The 20,346-nt window shown below is 40.6% G+C and overlaps 2 protein-coding genes across 2 annotated transcripts in view; one reads left to right on the top strand and one right to left on the bottom strand.

The window, feature by feature from the left end:
• The window catches only part of LOC109908449 (mothers against decapentaplegic homolog 4-like), a 31,403-nt gene extending 25,979 nt beyond the window's left edge, over positions 1-5,424 (top strand). The window contains exon 12 of the mRNA XM_031793553.1: positions 894-5,424. Within this exon, the coding sequence (XP_031649413.1) occupies positions 894-1,105 (212 nt within the window). The 3' untranslated portion in view covers positions 1,106-5,424. The remainder of the gene's footprint in view (positions 1-893) is intronic.
• Positions 5,425-16,658: 11,234 nt separating this feature from the next.
• Positions 16,659-18,947, bottom strand: LOC116354459 (putative nuclease HARBI1). The gene is made up of 6 exons (XM_031794925.1): positions 18,684-18,947; positions 18,569-18,604; positions 17,915-18,469; positions 17,730-17,845; positions 17,522-17,633; positions 16,659-17,427 (listed from the first exon to the last, which is right to left on the bottom strand). The coding sequence occupies exons 3-6, from the start codon at positions 18,384-18,386 to the stop codon at positions 17,057-17,059; spliced, it is 1,071 nt and encodes a 356-aa protein (XP_031650785.1). The 5' UTR covers positions 18,387-18,469; positions 18,569-18,604; positions 18,684-18,947; the 3' UTR covers positions 16,659-17,056.
• Between the last annotated feature and the right edge of the window lie 1,399 nt (positions 18,948-20,346).

Below are 20,346 nucleotides of genomic sequence, written 5' to 3'. Positions count from 1 at the left end.
ATACCTCATAGGAATGGGCACAGTTATTCAAATATTTTAATATCCAAACGGACGTTAGTATTCGATTTCCTGAAGGAGTATTCATTTCTTTGCTAAAAAAAAATATAGCCATATTTTATCAATGAAGGCTTTTTCTCAATTAAATAAAATGATCTATGTAACAATGCTACACACAAAGATATACCATGACATGTTATATGCTTCATTTAATAAAACAACAGACAAAAGTCGTACCTTATAGCCTATACAGGTTATACACGTGGTGTAGCTTGTTGTTGTTGTTGTCAGTGACTTCATGTGTAGCAAGTGAAGTGGGAGATTTCCAATCACTGCCAAATGGAATTACTATTACGGAATTAAGTTGGCTAAATGAGAAGTAGAAGGCTACAATGATCAACCAACAAGATAGGCTGTTGTTTAATATGAATGGAGTTGTTGTAGATAAGGACAGGGAGAGCAGCAAAATAGCCTCAATTAGCCTTGCTACTTTATCTAGCTAGCTGGCTAACTTAGCTGGCTATTGTAGCTAACTAGCATCTTTACATTGATTTGATGCAGTCAAGACAGGTACTACCAGATGGTATGATAAATCACCTATAAAGAGACAAGTTTGTCTAACTAGCGTGAGTGGGTTTGGCTACTTTTTTCTCTCCCTCCATGCCACACGCATAGACTGTCACACACACAGGCCCCTGCTCCTCTTCTGCCGATTCCCCAAACAAGCGGTGCGCAGCGCACTGGCTCTCTCCCGAGTCACACAAGCAATTCCACATGAAGTTTCCAAATAATTTATGTTTTCTTAAAAAAAAACTATATTTTGACTATCTGGCTATCCGAGAGAAAAATCGTGATATTATTTGAATCCCTAATACCTCACTTCCTCTTTCTTCCAGGTCTTTCTGCAGCAGCAGGGATAGGTGTGGACGACCTCCGGAGGCTGTGTATCCTGCGGCTGAGCTTTGTGAAGGGCTGGGGCCCTGACTACCCCCGGCAGAGCATCAAACATACCCCCTGTTGGGTGGAGGTACACCTGCACCGGGCTCTGCAGCTGCTGGACGAGGTACTACACACCATGCCCTTGGCCGACCCAGGACCCGCTAACTGAGTAAAAGGAAAGAGGATCAGTTAAAAATCCATACTGGGTTAAAAACTTACAATCACACACACGCACACGCACACGCACACACACACAAACACAGCAGTAAAAATGTATGTTTTTGTCATACCCGTGATATGCTGTCAGCCAATCAGCATTCAGGGCTTGAACCACCCAGTTTATAAAGGCTGATACAGATTGATACATGCACATACAACCACATGCATGTTTCTGTTCTATATAACGCACACAATGTAGAGCTACTCAAAGCCCCACAAAGGCTATCCTCAATCTCTCCGTCACACACAGACACACACTCAAGCAGCCAACAATCACTGCACTCTCCTTAACCACTTGTACTGTCTCCCACACGCCCATGCAACCACGAACCAAACCTGTGGGCATGCAGATAGAAAACCACTGATGTCCTGATCATACTTTCCATGTTTTGTGAACATTAATTATTGTTTCACAGCACAAACACTACAAAGCAGCCTTGACCCCTGAATTACCTTTCATAGAGGTTCTTTATTATAGTATAAACAGGTAACATTAGTGAAAATGTATACTGAGTAATTTATGTTTATTCTTCTATTCTCTACAGAAATAGAAATGCACTGTAGAAATCTAGGGATGCTTTTCAGAGATCCAGTGTTCTGACATGATACAAGCAATTTAGTACTCCTCAAATGCACACACAATCCACACTTGCTCATTTCCTTCTTACATGTACACGTACACACACACACACACACACACACACACACACACACACACACACACACACACACACACACACACAAACACAGCAGTAAAAATGTATGTTTTTGTCATACCCGTGATATGCTGTCATATGCTGTCAGCCAATAAGCATTCAGGGCTTGAACCACCCACACACACACACATCAGAAATCCAGATGACCCAAATCCAGGAGGACTAAAGATCTTGACCTAAATAACTCATGAACAATTTGTCAAACACAAATCTCACACTAGAAAATCAGATTTGGATTCCGATGTTAACCTAGAAGATGTACAGAGTTTTTGGTAAATCCAGACCAATAGAACAGATGCTTTATATTGGTGATTAGAACCTGGGTCACAGAACCAAAATGTCTCGGAACTGTGAAGAACACCAGAGTGATGGAACCAGCGTCCTAATTAATCTAGCCAGCCATCCTTTTGTCATCTCTGTGTGTGTGTTGTGTTCTCCTGTGTGTGGATCTCAACTCAAATAGTTAGTAATTATTATCTTGTTAGCCCTATAATAACACAGGGCACTTTTCTCAAGCTAATTTATTTTCTTACCAAAAGGTGAAAAAAGCCAAAAAAATGTAAGCTTTAAAATAGTGGTGTGGGTATTTGTGATGAAGCAGTACAGTGTATGTAACCAAACAGTTTGCCACACGGCGGAACTCACCAAAGCCAGAATACCTCATGATAACAGTGTAAACCCACAGTTTGTCTTTCAGCCAAAACCTCAGACGCTCAGTATTTTCTCTTGTAAGTTCCTCCTTAAGGCGTCCGCATGCTTCCCAGCCAAAACAGTTTGTGCATATATTATGACAACATTTTGTGAGGTTTTTGTTTGTTTTGGACTTCGGTAAAGAGTTTTTTTCAGCTGTTCGGGTACGCAAATGTTTTTCTCGAGACCAGCCGACGTTCAGGAGCCGAAGTCTACGCCCCTTCGTCCGTAATTAGTCAACTGTGGGGATTCTTCAATAAAGTCTTTGGGTGTGTTTGTAAATTGCCTTCAGTGTGTCAGAGTGCGCTCTGGGTCGTTCGTAAATTCAGAGCGTTGTCAGATTGTCGGTTCTAAATTCAGACCATTTCGCTCTCGGCGAGTTCAGAGCGCACACTGGATTCTCTGGCTGACGAGTAGGGTTGATCCGAGTGTTCTGACCTCAACGGCAGTCAAGCACCCAAGCTAACTGGCTAAAGTTGGTTAGTTTGCTAGCTACTTGCAGGCACAAATGAGAGAACACGTCACTCTGACCATTTTACTCGCCCTAGCAGAGCTGGTTAGGCTGTTTTCATGTTATCTAGAGCATTAGTGACTTTAACTGTGCTGCTGGCGACAATTCAATTCAGTTTTTTTGCAGACGTTTACTGACACTGGTCATATTCATTGGGTGTTGCACATTTGTAAATGCTCTGGCACACTCAGACAAGAGTGCTCTGAAATCGGAGTAAATAGTCCGAGTAAATTTACAAACGCATGGTTGTCACTCAATGAGAAACGACTTGTTTTCATGCTAATTGTTTCCTTGAGAAATACTGCACCTTAGTTAGATGTAAAATTACACGACTAAGATCTCCCATGCAAAAAGGTCAAAATGAATGACAGATTTCTTGAGTTATCTTAGATTCATTCTGACTTTTGAGGAAGTGTATACTGGACAAACAGTACGATTGACACTTTTTTCTCATTTTTCAAGGGAGTATGCGAGCACACTCTTTCGGTTCGCCTAGCCAACTTTGGCTAGCCGTCAGCCGAACTGAAGCATGCTGACGCCTTTAAAGCCTCATATCACACTATGCCTTTCACCAAATTAATATAAGATGGAATATGGAATAGACCCACAATGAAGCCTTGGGGAACATCATTGTAATAGGATGCCCCAACTGTGGATACAATGGTTAATTCTCAATCAGTTTAAATTAGGCCATAATAATATCACTTATACTGTGACAAAATATTAAGAACACCTTCCTAATATTGAGTTGCACCCCCTTTTGCCGTCAGAACAGCCTTAACTCGCACGGACATTAGCTCTACAAGGTGTCAAAAGTGTTCCACAGGGATGCTGGCCCATATTGATTCCAATGCTTCCCTCAGTTGTGTCAAGTTGACTTGATGTCTTTTGGGTGGTGGACCATTATTGATACGCACAGTAAACTGCAGGTGTCCTTAATGTTTTGTACACTCAGTTTAGGTCACTTTGGAAAACATCAAATGTATCTTTGGAATGAAAGATGACTTTCCTTTGCATTCATTTCAATCAGGTACCCTAGTTTTGGTAACGATCAACCTCAAGCCTACTGAAGTGAAGTTATGACCGATGTTCTAACATTGATGCATAATACGACATGCAAGCTCATCATTTAAGACAGCAGCCGGAAGAAGTAGGCTAGGCTTCATGATGTTGCGTGGAAAAACCTGGACTGAATGCAAACCGTCACTCTATCCAGGGGCAGGAACATGAGTGCTTTTATTGGCTCCTTCCTGTGCTCTGATGCATTTGATACATGTGCCTTTCCGTTCTCCAAGTCAGGCTGTTTAGGGATGTACTTCACAGATGCTAGGGTTTATGTCGTCCATAAGTGGGACATCTCCAAAGCATGACAATTTCATCCGGTTGGAATGTAATATCTACTAAGCCTACATGTTGGCAACATACCCTATGCTCAAGGTCAAAAAGGTTGATTCTTTCCCCCATAGTTATCAATTCATAGGTGTCCATTTATAATCACTGTTTGTGATTTGTGCTTTTAGTTTTGGTCAAAGTAGATGACACCCCTCACAGTGGATTGTAACACAGACAATACTTAGTCTTCCTTTGTCTGTAGATATACAGTACCATGATATATGGGTTGTCATCTCGATAGGTTTATCCCTTCTGTTGAGTGTGTTGGTTGGGTGGGAAATGGAAAATAACACAGCTCAAGTGCTTTGTACACGTCACTGAGTTTTGCTGATCAATTTGGGCAATGCAGCAATAAGAAGTGAAACGTGTTGAGCTCAACAGCCCCTGAGTTAGATTGAGCACAACATATAGTGGTTCCCTCAGGTACTGTGTTACAGCCCCATTGTAGGTGTTATTACATAACACTTTATTATTGCATCAGGCTGGTATTGGATTAATACTGTTTGACAGTTATAACTCAACTATCCATATAGCCCTTGTGGTGTTATTTAGCCTTGCTGAAATATTATGTTACTAAGGTGTCTAATGGAATTGGAAAACTTGTTGCCCTTTGAAACTGCCCATGCACTCCACACACCTATGTCACAATTGATTTCATTATTTGTCACTTAGGCTCCACGTGTCTGGGAGTGTTACGTATTCAGGGATGAAGAGAGGTTTAAAACTATTGTTGCTCCATCTATGGCTCTGCTTATCATAGTGCTATATCTACCCAACTACATTTCCACTCAACCAATGGTTTAACCATTGAGAATAGGGTTGCAAAGCTACCTGTATTTTACCAAAGTTACCAGAATCCTTATTAATTTTGGTAATTAACAGAAAATATATGGCAATCTATTGTAACTTTGGTCATTTATACATGAATAACAAAAAAAAAAATGTATTCATATATAGTATTCCTTTTTTTTATATCTGTATCCATATTGTCCATGAGTTTCTAGTATATAGACCATACGGTTCAAGAGAAAATAGTCTTATTAATGAAAAATCAACAATGGCATTATTTAGATTTAACTCTGCAACTCTTCCAACTATTGACTTTTACAACTGCCACCAGTTTGATGCAAAAACATTGACAACAAATACATATTGACATAGTAAAATAAATATATATATATACACTACCAGTAAAAAGTTTTAGAACACCTCCTCATTCAAGGGTTTTTCTTTATTTTGTACTATTTTCTACATTGTAGAGTAATTGTGAAGACATCAAAACTATTAAATAACAAATATGGAATCATGTAGTAACCAAAAAAGTGTTAAACGCATGAAAATATATTTTATATTTGAGATTCTCAAATAGCCACCCTTTGCCTTGATGACAAGCTTTGCACACTCTTGGCATTCTCTCAAACAGCTTCACATGGAATGCCTTTCCAACGGTCTTGAAGGAGTTCCCACATATGCTGAGCACTTGTTGGCTGCTTTTCCTTCACTCTGCGGTCTGACTCATCCCAAACCATCTCAATTGGTTGAGGTCGGGGAATTGTGGAGGCCAGGTCATCTGATGCACCACTCCATCACTCTCCTTCTTGGTAAAATAGCTCTTACACAGCCTGGTGGTGTGTTGGGTCATTGTCCTGTTGAAAAACAAATGATAATCCCACTAAGCCCAAAGCAGATGGGATGGCGTATCACTGCAGAATGCTGTGGTAGCCATGTTGGTTATGTGTGCCTTGAATTCTAAATAAATCACTGACAGTGTCACCAGCAAAGCACCCCCCCACCATAACACCTTCCTCCTCCATGCATTACGGTGGTAAATACACATGCGGAGATCATCCGTTCACCCACACCGCGTCTCACAAAGACATGGCGGTTGGAACCAAGAATCTCCAATTTGGACTCCAGACCAAAGAACACATTTCCACCGGTCTAATATCCATTGATTGTGTTTCTTGGCCTAAGCAAGTCTCTTCTTCTTATTGGTGTTCTTTAGTAGGGGTTTCTTTGCAGCAATTCAACCATGAAGGCCTGATTCACACAGTCTCCTCTGAGCAGTTGATGTTGAGATGTGTCTGTTACTTGAACTCTGTGAAGCATTTATTTGGGCTGCAATTTCTGAGGCTGGTAACTCTAAGGAACTTATCATATGCAGCAGAGGTAACTCTGGGTCTTCCATTCCCATGGCAGTTGTCATGAGAGCCAGTTTCATCATAGCGCTTAATGGTTTTTGCGACTGCACTTGAAGAAACGTTCAACGTTATTGACATTTTCTGTATTGGCTGACCTTCCCAGAGTCGCCTCTTCACTTTTGACATTGAGACTGGGGTTTTGCAGGTACTATTTAATGAAACTGCCAGTTGATGACTTGTGAGGCGTCTGTTTCTCAAACTAGACACTCTAATGTACTTGTCCTCTTGTTCAGTTGTGCACTGAGGCCTCCCACTCCTCTTTCTATTCTCGTTAGAACCAGTTTGTGCTGTTCTGTGAAGGGAGTAATACACAGCGTTGTACGAGATCTTCAGTTTCTTGGCAATTTTGCGCATGGAATAGCCTTCATTTCTCAGAACAAGAATAGACTGACAGGTTTCAGAAGAAAGGTCTTTGTTTCTGGCCATTTTGAGCCTGTAATCGAACCCACAAATGCTGATGCTAAAGAAGGATTTTTATTGCTTCTTTAATCACAACAACAGTTTTCAGCTGTGCTAACATAATTGCAAAAGGGTTTTTTAATGATCAATTATCCTTTTAAAATGATAAACTTGGATTAGCTAACACAATGTGCCATTGGAACACAGGAGTGATGGTTGCTGATTATGGGCCTCTGTACGCCTATGTAGATATTCCATAAAAAATCAGCCATTTCCAGCTACAGTAGTCATTTACAACATTAACAATGTCTACACTGTATTTCTGATCAATTTGATATTTTAATGGACAGAAAAAGTTGCTTTTCTTTCAAAATCAAGGACATTTCTAAGTGACCTCAAACTTTTGAACGGTAGTGTATATTTATACATGTAAATATATTTCACACTGAAACCCTCATATTAAACATCAATGGTATTCACTAAATTGATTGTTTATATTTAGGACAATGTTTTACAGCTTATATTGTACATGTGATAAGGCTACACAGAGGGCCAGAGATAAATACAGACACCTGTGATAATCTGAGTGACTCAAAAGGGCCACCTGATGTCTTGTGATAATTTTAGTATCTTACAATCATTCAAAGATACAAACATTTGGGTAGTTTACTAGTAAACTGAAGGTCTCCAGTAATATACCCTCCCTTTGCAACCCTAATTGAGACCCATGCCATGTTCCTCTGCATTTGACCACATTCAAACTGATCTGTCACAAAAGAGAACGTGAGTGAGATGACGGTCACTCAACAGGAATCATCATTCCATAAATAAATGAACTATTTCCTTTTAAAACAGAAAATATATAGACAATATGTTGTCAAATGTGAAATGACTCAATTTGGCTATTTTATGGATATTGTTATTTCTATTATTGTTGCAATTGTAATTATTTTATTGTAAAAAAACGTGCTGCTCTTGTAATGTTGACTGTACACCCAAGTGAAATAAAAAATACAGTATTGTAATTTTAATACAAACTTTGGTTTTGTCATGTATTGACACTGTTTAAATGACTTTTCATGTTAATTTAGTTACAATATTCAGGTTCTTCGTGTCCTGTGGAATGGAATTAGTAGTTTCTTCTCACAGCCACTGTGTCTCCGGCTTTGAGGAGAGACTATTATTCTAGTGGCCATAGGCTTGCTACTGTTCAGGTTGAACACTGGAGGGCATTCTTTCTCTATCCAGCCATACCCTTTCCTCTTTCCCTTTTAGTAGTAGCAGGAACTGTTGACAGACTGGGAAAAACACACCCCATGTAGCATAATCCTTCAGTTCCTTAGGGTATCCATCATTAACTGAGTTCATGCATTGGGAATAGATTTTACATTCTATTCATCCTATTTACTTTTTAGTATAGCCTTTTATATATTCTGTTCCAAACAACTATACATAACCTAGGCTATCCTATATTAGTCAATGCCACTCATATTAGCATTTTTTCACTTCAATGTTTCATATTGTGTAACTAAATGGCATACAATTCAAAATAATGTCCTACCATAAGGACTTCATAACTATTGGGTTCTAACTTGAAATATACTTATTCCTATCACTATATAAGAACGTACTGGGTACGTTACGTATGATAACGGTTTATGTTCTGTGTCAATGAAGGGTGAATAAGGAATGTGTTTGGAAAGTTACTGAGGGAGGCAAAGGGCAACCGTCTCTGATAAGGCAGGCCAGCTGCGGAACTAGGGGGGGAGCGAGGAATTTGGCCCGAGGTCAGGTCAACAGAGAGGCCCACACCAACGACTCTCCTACTACAGTCCTATCTCACACACATACACTTCCAAGCCCGTGAAGGTTCTAGCATCAGGCATGGCCATGACTACACTAGTGAGAGGAACCAATTAAGTTCCTGCATAGCAACAGAGATGTATTCGCTGTCTAGATGTGTAAAGAGTTGACCCCGCCTAGTAGGAGGTTATAAATATATGTGCTTGTATAATCATACCTTGTCTTTGCAGCTGTATGACTCAATGGGATGAATAAACTTGGCTTGAACTTTTGCAAGTCGTCCATTTGAGGTATCACTATTTGTTCTGAACCTAACAACCCATTCATAACCCAAACATACTGCATTCATGAGCACAGACATGAGTGCACACCATTGGCGCGTACAGACACACACAAAAGGGAGGGAATTTGTGTATCAAGCAGAGGGAGATCCATTAAGTGAGCATGACGTCTCTGCATTGACTTCATTGGATAGGTCTGCTCTCCAAACCTAAAGAAAAGTGCCTCTCCAAAAGGCTCACATGATGGCTCATGTAGTCACCAGCTGACCATATGAAGATCGACGCCATACACACACCACACCGAACAATTCATTGAACAGCAGCCATCATCTGGGGACCAGCAGTAAGCATCATCAACCAAAGGTGAGTTATTATCTGATGTTTTGTCTTACTCTGTACTTTGATTTGTTCAACAAAACTAAGGAGATGATTGTGGACTTCAGGAAACAGCAGAGGGAACACCCCCCTATCCACATCGATGGAACAGTAGTGGAGAGGGTAGCAAGTTTTAAGTTCCTCGGCATACACATCACAGACAAACTGAATTGGTCCACTCACACAGACAGCATCGTGAAGAAGGCGCAGCAGCGCCTCTTCAACCTCAGGAGGCTGAAGAAATTCGGCTTGTCACCAAAAGCACTCACAAACTTCTACAGATGCACAATCGAGAGCATCCTGGCGGGCTGTATCACCGCCTGGTACGGCAACTGCTCAGCCCTCAACCATAAGGCTCTCCAGAGGGTAGTGAGGTCTGCACAACGCATCACCGGGACCAAACTACCTGCCCTCCAGGACACCTACACCACCCGATGTTACAGGAAGGCCATAAAGATCATCAAGGACATCAACCACCTGAGCCACTGCCTGTTCACCCCGCTATCATCCAGAAGGCGAGGTCAGTACAGGTGCATCAAAGCTGGGACCGAGAGACTGAAAAACAGCTTCTATCTCAAGGCCATCAGACTGTTAAACAGCCACCACTAACATTGAGTGGCTGCTGCCAACACACTGACACTGACTCAACTCCAGCCACTTTAATAATGGGAATTGATGGGAAATGATGTAAATATATCACTAGCCACTTTAAACAATGCTACCTTATATAATGTTACTTACCCTACATTATTAATCTCATATGCATACGTATATACTGTACTCTATATCATCGACTGCATCCTTATGTAATACATGTATCACTAGCCACTTTAACTATGCCACTTTGTTTACATACTCATCTCATATGTATATACTGTACTCGATACCATCTACTGTATCTTGCCTATGCTGCTCTGTACCATCACTCATTCTTATATCCTTATGTACATATTCTTTATCCCCTTACACTGTGTATAAGACAGTAGTTTTGGAATTGTTAGTTAGATTACTTGTTGGTTATTACTGCATTGTCGGAACTAGAAGCACAAGCATTTCGCTACACTCGCATTAACATCTGCTAACCATGTGTATGTGACAAATAACATTTGATTTGATTTATTTTCCGACTTAGATGTTCTTGAACTTTTGTTGCTGTGCTGCCATATTATTTGCCCATGGCATATTGTTAATTTAGGTTTAAGCCATTCAATATTGCTACTTAAGAACACCCTTTTGAGTAGCGTTACATAGGAAATGTGTAACGATGAATTGGGCCAGGGTAATTGCAGCTTATTGTGGATTTGTTGATAACTGGCACTTGTTTCCTTTGTTCCTGGAACCATACTACATACTGACCTCTGCCAAAATAAAACGGATCACAGTGATCAAAGATACAGTAAGTCCTGAATCTGAATCTCTCTGACAAGAGCCCTTTGGCGGCCACCACCATTCTCATTAATCCTAGCCCTACAATCCTTTCAAATTTAGACAATTTATTACACCCAGTATGCTCCTATTAAGCCTGGTTTGCATTGAAACACATGGACATGGTGTGTTTATCCCTATTATTCAATGAACATGAGCATAAATGTTTTAATGATTTAAGTTGATTAAAACACAAACTACAGTCGTGCATATTATTGAGGGATATCAGGGATAGAAGACCGAGATGTGGACAAAATGCAAACAAATGAGGGACAATAAGATGACTATTGGGTGACTACTCATGCACTTTAGGATGGGGGCATTGTCATATTGTTGATTCCATTTTTTGGTCCTCCACCTGTCCCTTTTAATACATTAGAGAGGGAGATTTGAAATAGTCTTCAGATAGTTTTTAGAAAGACAAGTTCAACTAATTAACAAGAATAACATGACAGCAAATGTGAATAATAATTCAGTTCAGATAATTAATTTAAAGTTGTGTGGTGTTATGGTCTTATGCACAGCTTCTTATCCAGAGGGCCAGTGTGGGTGCAGGGTTGTGTTCTAGCCAAGGAATAACACACCTGATTCAACTTATGTCTTGGTTGAAGTCTATGATTAGTTGATTTGTTTAATCAGGTGTGTACTGGTTGGTAAGAACAAAAGTCCACATTGATCTCTGTGGATATGATTGGACACACCCTTGTTATGAGTGTTATTTTTATAATGAATAGTAATGATACGTTTATTTTAATAACTTTAGGGGAGATAATATAATTTTACATAAGAAATATCAGTTTAAGGTTTGAACATTTGGAAGTTAATTTAAACTGATTATTCAAGAGGTGGACTTATTTGGAACACCCATGGGCTTAAAGGGTACATTCAGTACCCATTAAGCCCAGTCTGGACTTTTCACATATTTGATCAAATATTTGTTCTTGTCATTCTGATTGTCTCCACCCCTTTCCAGGTGTCGCCCATCTTCCCCATCATCCCCTGTGTATTTATTCCTGTGTTCTCTGTTGCCAGTTCGTCTTGTCTGTCAAGTCAACCAGCGGTTTTGTGTCTCAGCTCCTGCTTTTCCCAGTCTTTCTTATTCTCGCCCTCCTGGTTTTGACCCTTGCCTGTCCTGACTCTGAGCCCGCCTGCCTGACCAGTCTGCCTGCCCCTGAGCCTGCCTGCCGTCCAGTACCGTTGCCCCACCTCTGGTTTACTGACCCCTGCCTGCCTTGACCTGTCTATTGCCTGCCCCTGTTGGATTATTAAACAATTGTTAATTCGACGTTGTTTCCATCTGGGTCTCAACTTCATACCTGATAGTTAGAAATGTCAACTTAGATTTTGTTGGGCTTAATAGGTACAATTACCCTAGCCTGTCAATTATGATGATTTAGTAACATGTTTATTAGCAGACAATTACCTTGCCAAATTATGCCTACATCGAGGCTACTCTTCTGCTAAAATAAAGTTATTGAAGACCAACTGTTTATTACCACATTGTAAATGAAAGTGATTTGGAATGCAGCAACATGTGGAAGACCATTTTTTTTTATATGTTATAAAACAAAGCACTTTGTTACGGTTTTCTTCTATATCCTCCTCTGACGAAGAGGTAGAACAAGGATCGGACCAAAACGCAGCGTGTTGATTGAGATTCATAGTTAATGAAACAAAGAAACACGAACTTACACGAACACTACAAAAACAATAAACGAAACCGAAACAGCCTATCTGGTGCAAACTAACCGAGAGTACACATAAGACACTAAGGACAATCACCCACGACAAACTCAAAGAATATGGCTGCCTAAATATGGTTCCCAATCAGAGACAACGATAAGCACCTGCCTCTGATTGAGACCCACTCCAGACAGCCATAGACTTTGCTAGACAACCCACTAAGCTACAATCCCAATACCACCACCAAAACCCCAAAACAAACACACCACAATTACAAAAAACCCATGCCACACCCTGGCCTAACCAAATACATAAAGATAAACACAAAATACTTTGACGAGGGCGTGACACACTTTGCATACGTTTCTTTGGTTAAGATAACGACTTCCAAATAATAAGAAATGACTCTCCCTACCACATCAGACATTGTTTCTACAATGAAGTACAACATGCCACAGTAGACATACTGGCCTTGTAGTCCTGTAAGAAAATATGAAGGTTCACTATTCAATGAACATGAGCATAAATGTTTTAATGATTTAAGTTGATTAAAACACAAACTACAGTCGTGCATATTATTGAGGGATATCAGGGATAGAAGCCGAGATGTGGACAAAATGCAAACAAATGAGGGACAATAAGATGACTATTGGGTGACTACTCATGCACTTTAGGATGGGGGCATTGTCATATTGTTGATTCCATTTTTTGGTCCTCCACCTGTCCCTTTTAATACATTAGAGAGGGAGATTTGAAATAGTCTTCAGATAGTTTTTAGAAAGACAAGTTCAACTAATTAACAAGAATAACATGACAGCAAAATGTGAATAATAATTCAGTTCAGATAATTAATTTAAAGTTGTGTGGTGTTATGGTCTTATGCACAGCTTCTTATCCAGAGGGCCAGTGTGGGTGCAGGGTTGTGTTCTAGCCAAGGAATAACACACCTGATTCAACTTATGTCTTGGTTGAAGTCTATGATTAGTTGATTTGTTTAATCAGGTGTGTACTGGTTGGTAAGAACAAAAGTCCACATTGATCTCTGTGGATATGATTGGACACACCCTTGTTATGAGTGTTATTTTTATAATGAATAGTAATGATACGTTTATTTTAATAACTTTAGGGGAGATAATATAATTTTACATAAGAAATATCAGTTTAAGGTTTGAACATTTGGAAGTTAATTTAAACTGATTATTCAAGAGGTGGACTTATTTGGAACACCCATGGGCTTAAAGGGTACATTCAGTACCCATTAAGCCCAGTCTGGACTTTTCACATATTTTATCAAATATTTGTTCTTGTCATTCTGATTGTCTCCACCCCTTTCCAGGTGTCGCCCATCTTCCCCATCATCCCCTGTGTATTTATTCCTGTGTTCTCTGTTGCCAGTTCGTCTTGTCTGTCAAGTCAACCAGCGGTTTTGTGTCTCAGCTCCTGCTTTTCCCAGTCTTTCTTATTCTCGCCCTCCTGGTTTTGACCCTTGCCTGTCCTGACTCTGAGCCCGCCTGCCTGACCAGTCTGCCTGCCCCTGAGCCTGCCTGCCGTCCAGTACCGTTGCCCCACCTCTGGTTTACTGACCCCTGCCTGCCTTGACCTGTCTATTGCCTGCCCCTGTTGGATTATTAAACAATTGTTAATTTGACGTTGTCTCCATCTGGGTCTCAACTTCATACCTGATAGTTAGAAATGTCAACTTAGATTTTGTTGGGCTTAATAGGTACAATTACCCTAGCCTGTCAATTATGATGATTTAGTAACATGTTTATTAGCAGACAATTACCTTGCCAAATTATGCCTACATCGAGGCTACTCTTCTGCTAAAATAAAGTTATTGAAGACCAACTGTTTATTACCACATTGTAAATGAAAGTGATTTGGAATGCAGCAACATGTGGAAGACCATTTTTTTTTTATATGTTATAAAACAAAGCACTTTGTTACGGTTTTCTTCTATATCCTCCTCTGACGAAGAGGTAGAACAAGGATCGGACCAAAACGCAGCGTGTTGATTGAGATTCATAGTTAATGAAACAAAGAAACACGAACTTACACGAACACTACAAAAACAATAAACGAAACCGAAACAGCCTATCTGGTGCAAACTAACCGAGAGTACACATAAGACACTAAGGACAATCACCCACGACAAACTCAAAGAATATGGCTGCCTAAATATGGTTCCCAATCAGAGACAACGATAAGCACCTGCCTCTGATTGAGACCCACTCCAGACAGCCATAGACTTTGCTAGACAACCCACTAAGCTACAATCCCAATACCACCACCAAAACCCCAAAACAAACACACCACAATTACAAAAAACCCATGCCACACCCTGGCCTAACCAAATACATAAAGATAAACACAAAATACTTTGACGAGGGCGTGACACACTTTGCATACGTTTCTTTGGTTAAGATAACGACTTCCAAATAATAAGAAATGACTCTCCCTACCACATCAGACATTGTTTCTACAATGAAGTACAACATGCCACAGTAGACATACTGGCCTTGTAGTCCTGTAAGAAAATATGAAGGTTCACTATTCAATGAACATGAGCATAAATGTTTTAATGATTTAAGTTGATTAAAACACAAACTACAGTCGTGCATATTATTGAGGGATATCAGGGATAGAAGCCGAGATGTGGACAAAATGCAAACAAATGAGGGACAATAAGATGACTATTGGGTGACTACTCATGCACTTTAGGATGGGGGCATTGTCATATTGTTGATTCCATTTTTTGGTCCTCCACCTGTCCCTTTTAATACATTAGAGAGGGAGATTTGAAATAGTCTTCAGATAGTTTTTAGAAAGACAAGTTCAACTAATTAACAAGAATAACATGACAGCAAAATGTGAATAATAATTCAGTTCAGATAATTAATTTAAAGTTGTGTGGTGTTATGGTCTTATGCACAGCTTCTTATCCAGAGGGCCAGTGTGGGTGCAGGGTTGTGTTCTAGCCAAGGAATAACACACCTGATTCAACTTATGTCTTGGTTGAAGTCTATGATTAGTTGATTTGTTTAATCAGGTGTGTACTGGTTGGTAAGAACAAAAGTCCACATTGATCTCTGTGGATATGATTGGACACACCCTTGTTATGAGTGTTATTTTTATAATGAATAGTAATGATACGTTTATTTTAATAACTTTAGGGGAGATAATATAATTTTACATAAGAAATATCAGTTTAAGGTTTGAACATTTGGAAGTTAATTTAAACTGATTATTCAAGAGGTGGACTTATTTGGAACACCCATGGGCTTAAAGGGTACATTCAGTACCCATTAAGCCCAGTCTGGGGCCTGTTGCACAAAACTAGGATAAGGGATTAAGCCAGGATATCTTGGTGATCCTGGCTCAATTGATCCGTAATCCGGTTGCACTAAAGGTGGATAGGGGGCAGGAGGATATGTTATGGTATAAATTACCATGGAGATTTATTCTGTGGAGCTAGCCTGCTCCAGACCAGGCTAAATTCCAGGATCTATTTAATCTCATCCCTAATGTCAGTCAGCAGTCACCACAAATGGAAACCAATAGTTGTTTCACTGCTCACTATACATTGTTATCACATATAACGAGACCCACTTATTATTTAAACGTTTGTGATCATTAATTTCAATGATTTTGGATAAAAAATGATTTTTAGATGTTGCTATCATTAGATAATTTACAGTTTCCCATAGACTATAAGGCTATATATAAAATATTAGGGCCACAGAGGTGAAAAAAACACAAGTCATAATATTGTAACCAGTTGTTTTAGAGGACAGTTGTTAAAATGACAGATGTGGGGCATTTCGTGAAATTGTACTTCAGTATGGTTTCATAAACAAAGACATGCTGATGTGCCAGAATATTAAGTATCACATTGTCATAAGTATCAAAACTGTAAAAACAATGTAGCTTTTCTGCAGAAAGAACCAGCCTCATAAATTTATGACTTTATCCTTTTTCTTCAGTGTGGCCCTAGTACTCTGTCATATAAACAAATACACATTCCATATGAATATAAAAACACAATGTGTAACATTATGTTCCTTTATTGAATAAGGACAAAACAAAGCAGGTAAACCATCAGCTCCTTTCGAAACTGAAGTCACAGTGACTCTACAAGATGGAAAGCACAGAATCGAAGCATATTATACAAAATGATACATACACATTCAAAGGTCTGTATATAACACACCCTGCATGTCTGCACACTAAAATAAATGCAGGACAAATCCATACACATCAACTGAACAGACAAATGAATGGATGCAGTAGCCTCCCTGCAGCCTTGTATTACACACAGTATACCACACAAACAGCATAAGAGGCCAAATTCGTCAAAAAACGAACCCCAAAAAAACCAAATTCCTCTGCCACCGCAGGACATATTTAACCAAAATTGAAAGCACACTAACTAAAATAATTCAACACATATTGGTCCCTCAGCAGCCGACCACTGTCGTCATCAGGGAAGATTGCCGGATTGTCCCAGTCCATGGCTGGTGGCACTCTGGGGGCCCTCTCCTTCCTCAGGCAGGCCACATTGTGGAGGACAGCACAAGCCACAGTAATATAACATGCCCTAACAGGGCTGACCCTTAATTTGTGAAGGCAGTGAAAGCGTGCCTTCAGGAGGCCAAAGGTCATTTCAACTCTGGCCCTGGTCCTGGCATGGGCATGGTTGTAGGCCTGCTGTGCTTCCTGGGGGTCTGTGAAAGGTGTCAGGAGAAAAGGCTGGCAGCCATACCCCCTGTCTCCCAGCAACACACCAGAGAATTCACCTGTCAACACAAAATCTCATCATTACTACCTCATAAACACAGTGATATTCTTGACACAGCCATGATGGTTATAAATAGGGGTTGTGTGGCTTACCTTGTGATAGGCACTGATAGATTTCAGAGGCCCGAAAGATTCTGGAGTCATGGACTGAGCCAGGCCATTTTGCCACAACATTGCTGATCACACAGTCAGCATTGCAGACCATCTGAAATCATAAGATGAGGAATATTACACCAATCAATGCACATCACTGGCAATGCAGAGTGTTCGTCAATGGACAATATCAAAAAGTTATGTTCACCTGAACATTAATGCTGTGAAAGGATTTCCTATTCACAAAATCGGCCTCATGGGCACCTGAGGGGGCTTTTATCCTTATGTGTGTGCAGTCCACTGCACCAATGACATTGGGGAAACCTGTCACACAAAGTAATGAGTATCCTACTATGTGTTAACAGTTGTCCTGTAATTTGTAGATCCTCTTACCTGCAATCCTATAGAACTCCTCTTTGATGTCACAGAGTCTTCTGTGGCCAGGGAAGGAGATGAAGACATCTGCTAATGCTTTGATAGCCAGACACACACTCCTTATTGTGCGGCAAATTGTGGCCTTGTTCAGCTGTTCTGCATCCCCCACTGAGTACAGGAAGGCTCCACTAGCAAAAAAGCGCAAGGCCACACAAACCATTTGCTCCACACTCAGTGCATGGCTCCGTGCAGTGCGGTGCTTAATCCTGGGACCCAGTAGTCTGCATAGATACCTGATGCCATCTGCAGAAAACCTGTATCTTTCATATAGATGGTCATCAGGGAAGGCCAGTGGGTCCAACCGGTCCCTGAAGACCCTTTCTCGCCTGAAGGCTCTCCTCAGCACAAGTGCTTCTTCATCCAGCACATCTCGCACAAATGGGCATGCCATTGTCAGAGCAGAAAGGAACACACAATTTTGGGCCTTCATATAGGCTAGTGGCCACACCTGGTGCTGGGGGGGTGGGCAAAAGAGGGCGATGCCTTATAACGATGACTTGGTTGTACTGATTGCTGGGAAAATAAAATAAAAACTTAGAAAGATGCCACCGTCCTGTGTGCTCACAATAAGAGCTCATATGTCATGGCTCTCTTGACTTTACGAGAATATACCTAATTTTTATTTTGAGCTGTGTCATCTTCTTGGAGCTGGGGGAGGAAAGAAAAATAATGATTAATACATTTGTGTTACAGTTAGCATACAGTGTACATTGAAGGCATATCTCACCTCCCTCTCAAGTTTTTTTTATTTCAAGGTCCAGTTTCCTAATTGTCCTCTTTTTTATTTCGAACTCCAGTGCAAGATTTTCCATCTTTTTCTTCTTGTACTGAATGTCTATGTCTGCCAGTTCTATTTGGCGCCGGAGGTGGTTGCCATACAACTTTCTGATAGCTTGTGAGCTCTGTGAACACAATACAATTAGCGCAGCTGGAATTTGGCAGGATGTGGTGTCCTTTTATTAATACGCACTATGTTGCCAGGCTGGTTTTCCCACTGTATAGCATCTGGGTCCTGTAAAAGAAATTAGATTTTTTGATTTTGATGAGGACTCCTCACCATTGTAGAGTAAATAGTACTTTCACAGTCTTAACATGATACCTCATGCCTTCTGGAATCCAGAGAGATGGTCTCCTCCTCATCGTCTCCATCATGTGCTGTTGCTGCTGCACTGGGGCCTTCACCCTATCACATTTAATCGGATTCATATTGAAGCTAGTAGACAAGACATGCCAGGCCTACAGTATGCCTTTGATGGAGTACTCACTGGATCAGCATCGTCTGGTGCTTGTGCTGGTGGCTCTAACAGGAACACAGTGCTGCCAGACACTGCAAGGCAATAGGTAAACCAAAGTCAGACAGTCCAAATTGATTCAATATGAATGTGGTTGTATCCCATGTAGAGATGGAAGGACATACCTTGAATGAAGCGGGTGGCATCTTGGGAGGAACCTATGCTCGTCTCTTTCCCCCCAGGGATCCCCTCTAAGACGGGCCTGCCTTTATTTAGCTCCAAGGCCATGTCCTCTGCTGGGGTAAGGTCAGCCTTTGGTGACCCACCACCCGTGCCTTGTCTGTGGGTATTCTTTTTCACTGCTAAAACAGTACAGACAATGTGTGAGCAGGCACCTTCTGGGTACAATATATGCTTGTGCTTTGTTAAATATTAGTCAGGGACCATACCATTCTGCAGAATGTTCTTGTATTTGATTTTGACCTGCTGCCATGTCCGTTTTGGCCCGTTCATGTTTAATCTACACACACACACACACACACACACACACACACTTAATGGAGTCACACTGCAAAAAATTACTTGGTATTTTTGTCTTGTTTTCAGTAAAAATATCAAAAAATTTATCATAGCTTTATACAGTGTGATGGAGTTACTTTACACAATTTCACTCATATCTGCAGTGCATTTCAATAAAAAATTTAACCGTTTCATAATTACAGTACAACTGCATTTTTGGAGATGTGAATTAAATATTTGAATTGTAATTGTGATGTTTCAGCGGAGCGGTGAGTGTGTAATTGTGCACTACTTACGCATTCAGGCGGTCTGCAATACTTTGCCACGCTTTTTCTCTTTGCTTTATCACTGTGGCGGTGTTGCCTTTCTTCTTAATTATATCTTTTACCTCCTCGTATGCCTCCATGAGGATTTGTGCTTCCGACGGGGAAAAGTACGCGGCTATAGTTGCCATGGTAAATCAGTTAATCTGTGATCTGTGGCGGGGTCTATTTGAGTGAGCCGTGAGCGCGCACCTATCCAGGATTGGTTTCACCTGGCTTAATGAATCCGTGTCTGCTCATCCTGGCTTGGTCTTTGTGCAACCAATTAAGCCTGGACGCACATGTTTTGGCTTCATTGAGCTCAGCTGAGTCATTT

The sequence above is a fragment of the Oncorhynchus kisutch genome, linkage group LG17 (genome assembly GCF_002021735.2).
Source record: "Oncorhynchus kisutch isolate 150728-3 linkage group LG17, Okis_V2, whole genome shotgun sequence".
Lineage (NCBI taxonomy): Eukaryota > Metazoa > Chordata > Actinopteri > Salmoniformes > Salmonidae > Oncorhynchus > Oncorhynchus kisutch.
Note: the sequence above shows the minus strand (reverse complement) of the source record. Positions and strands in the feature narration are given on the sequence as shown.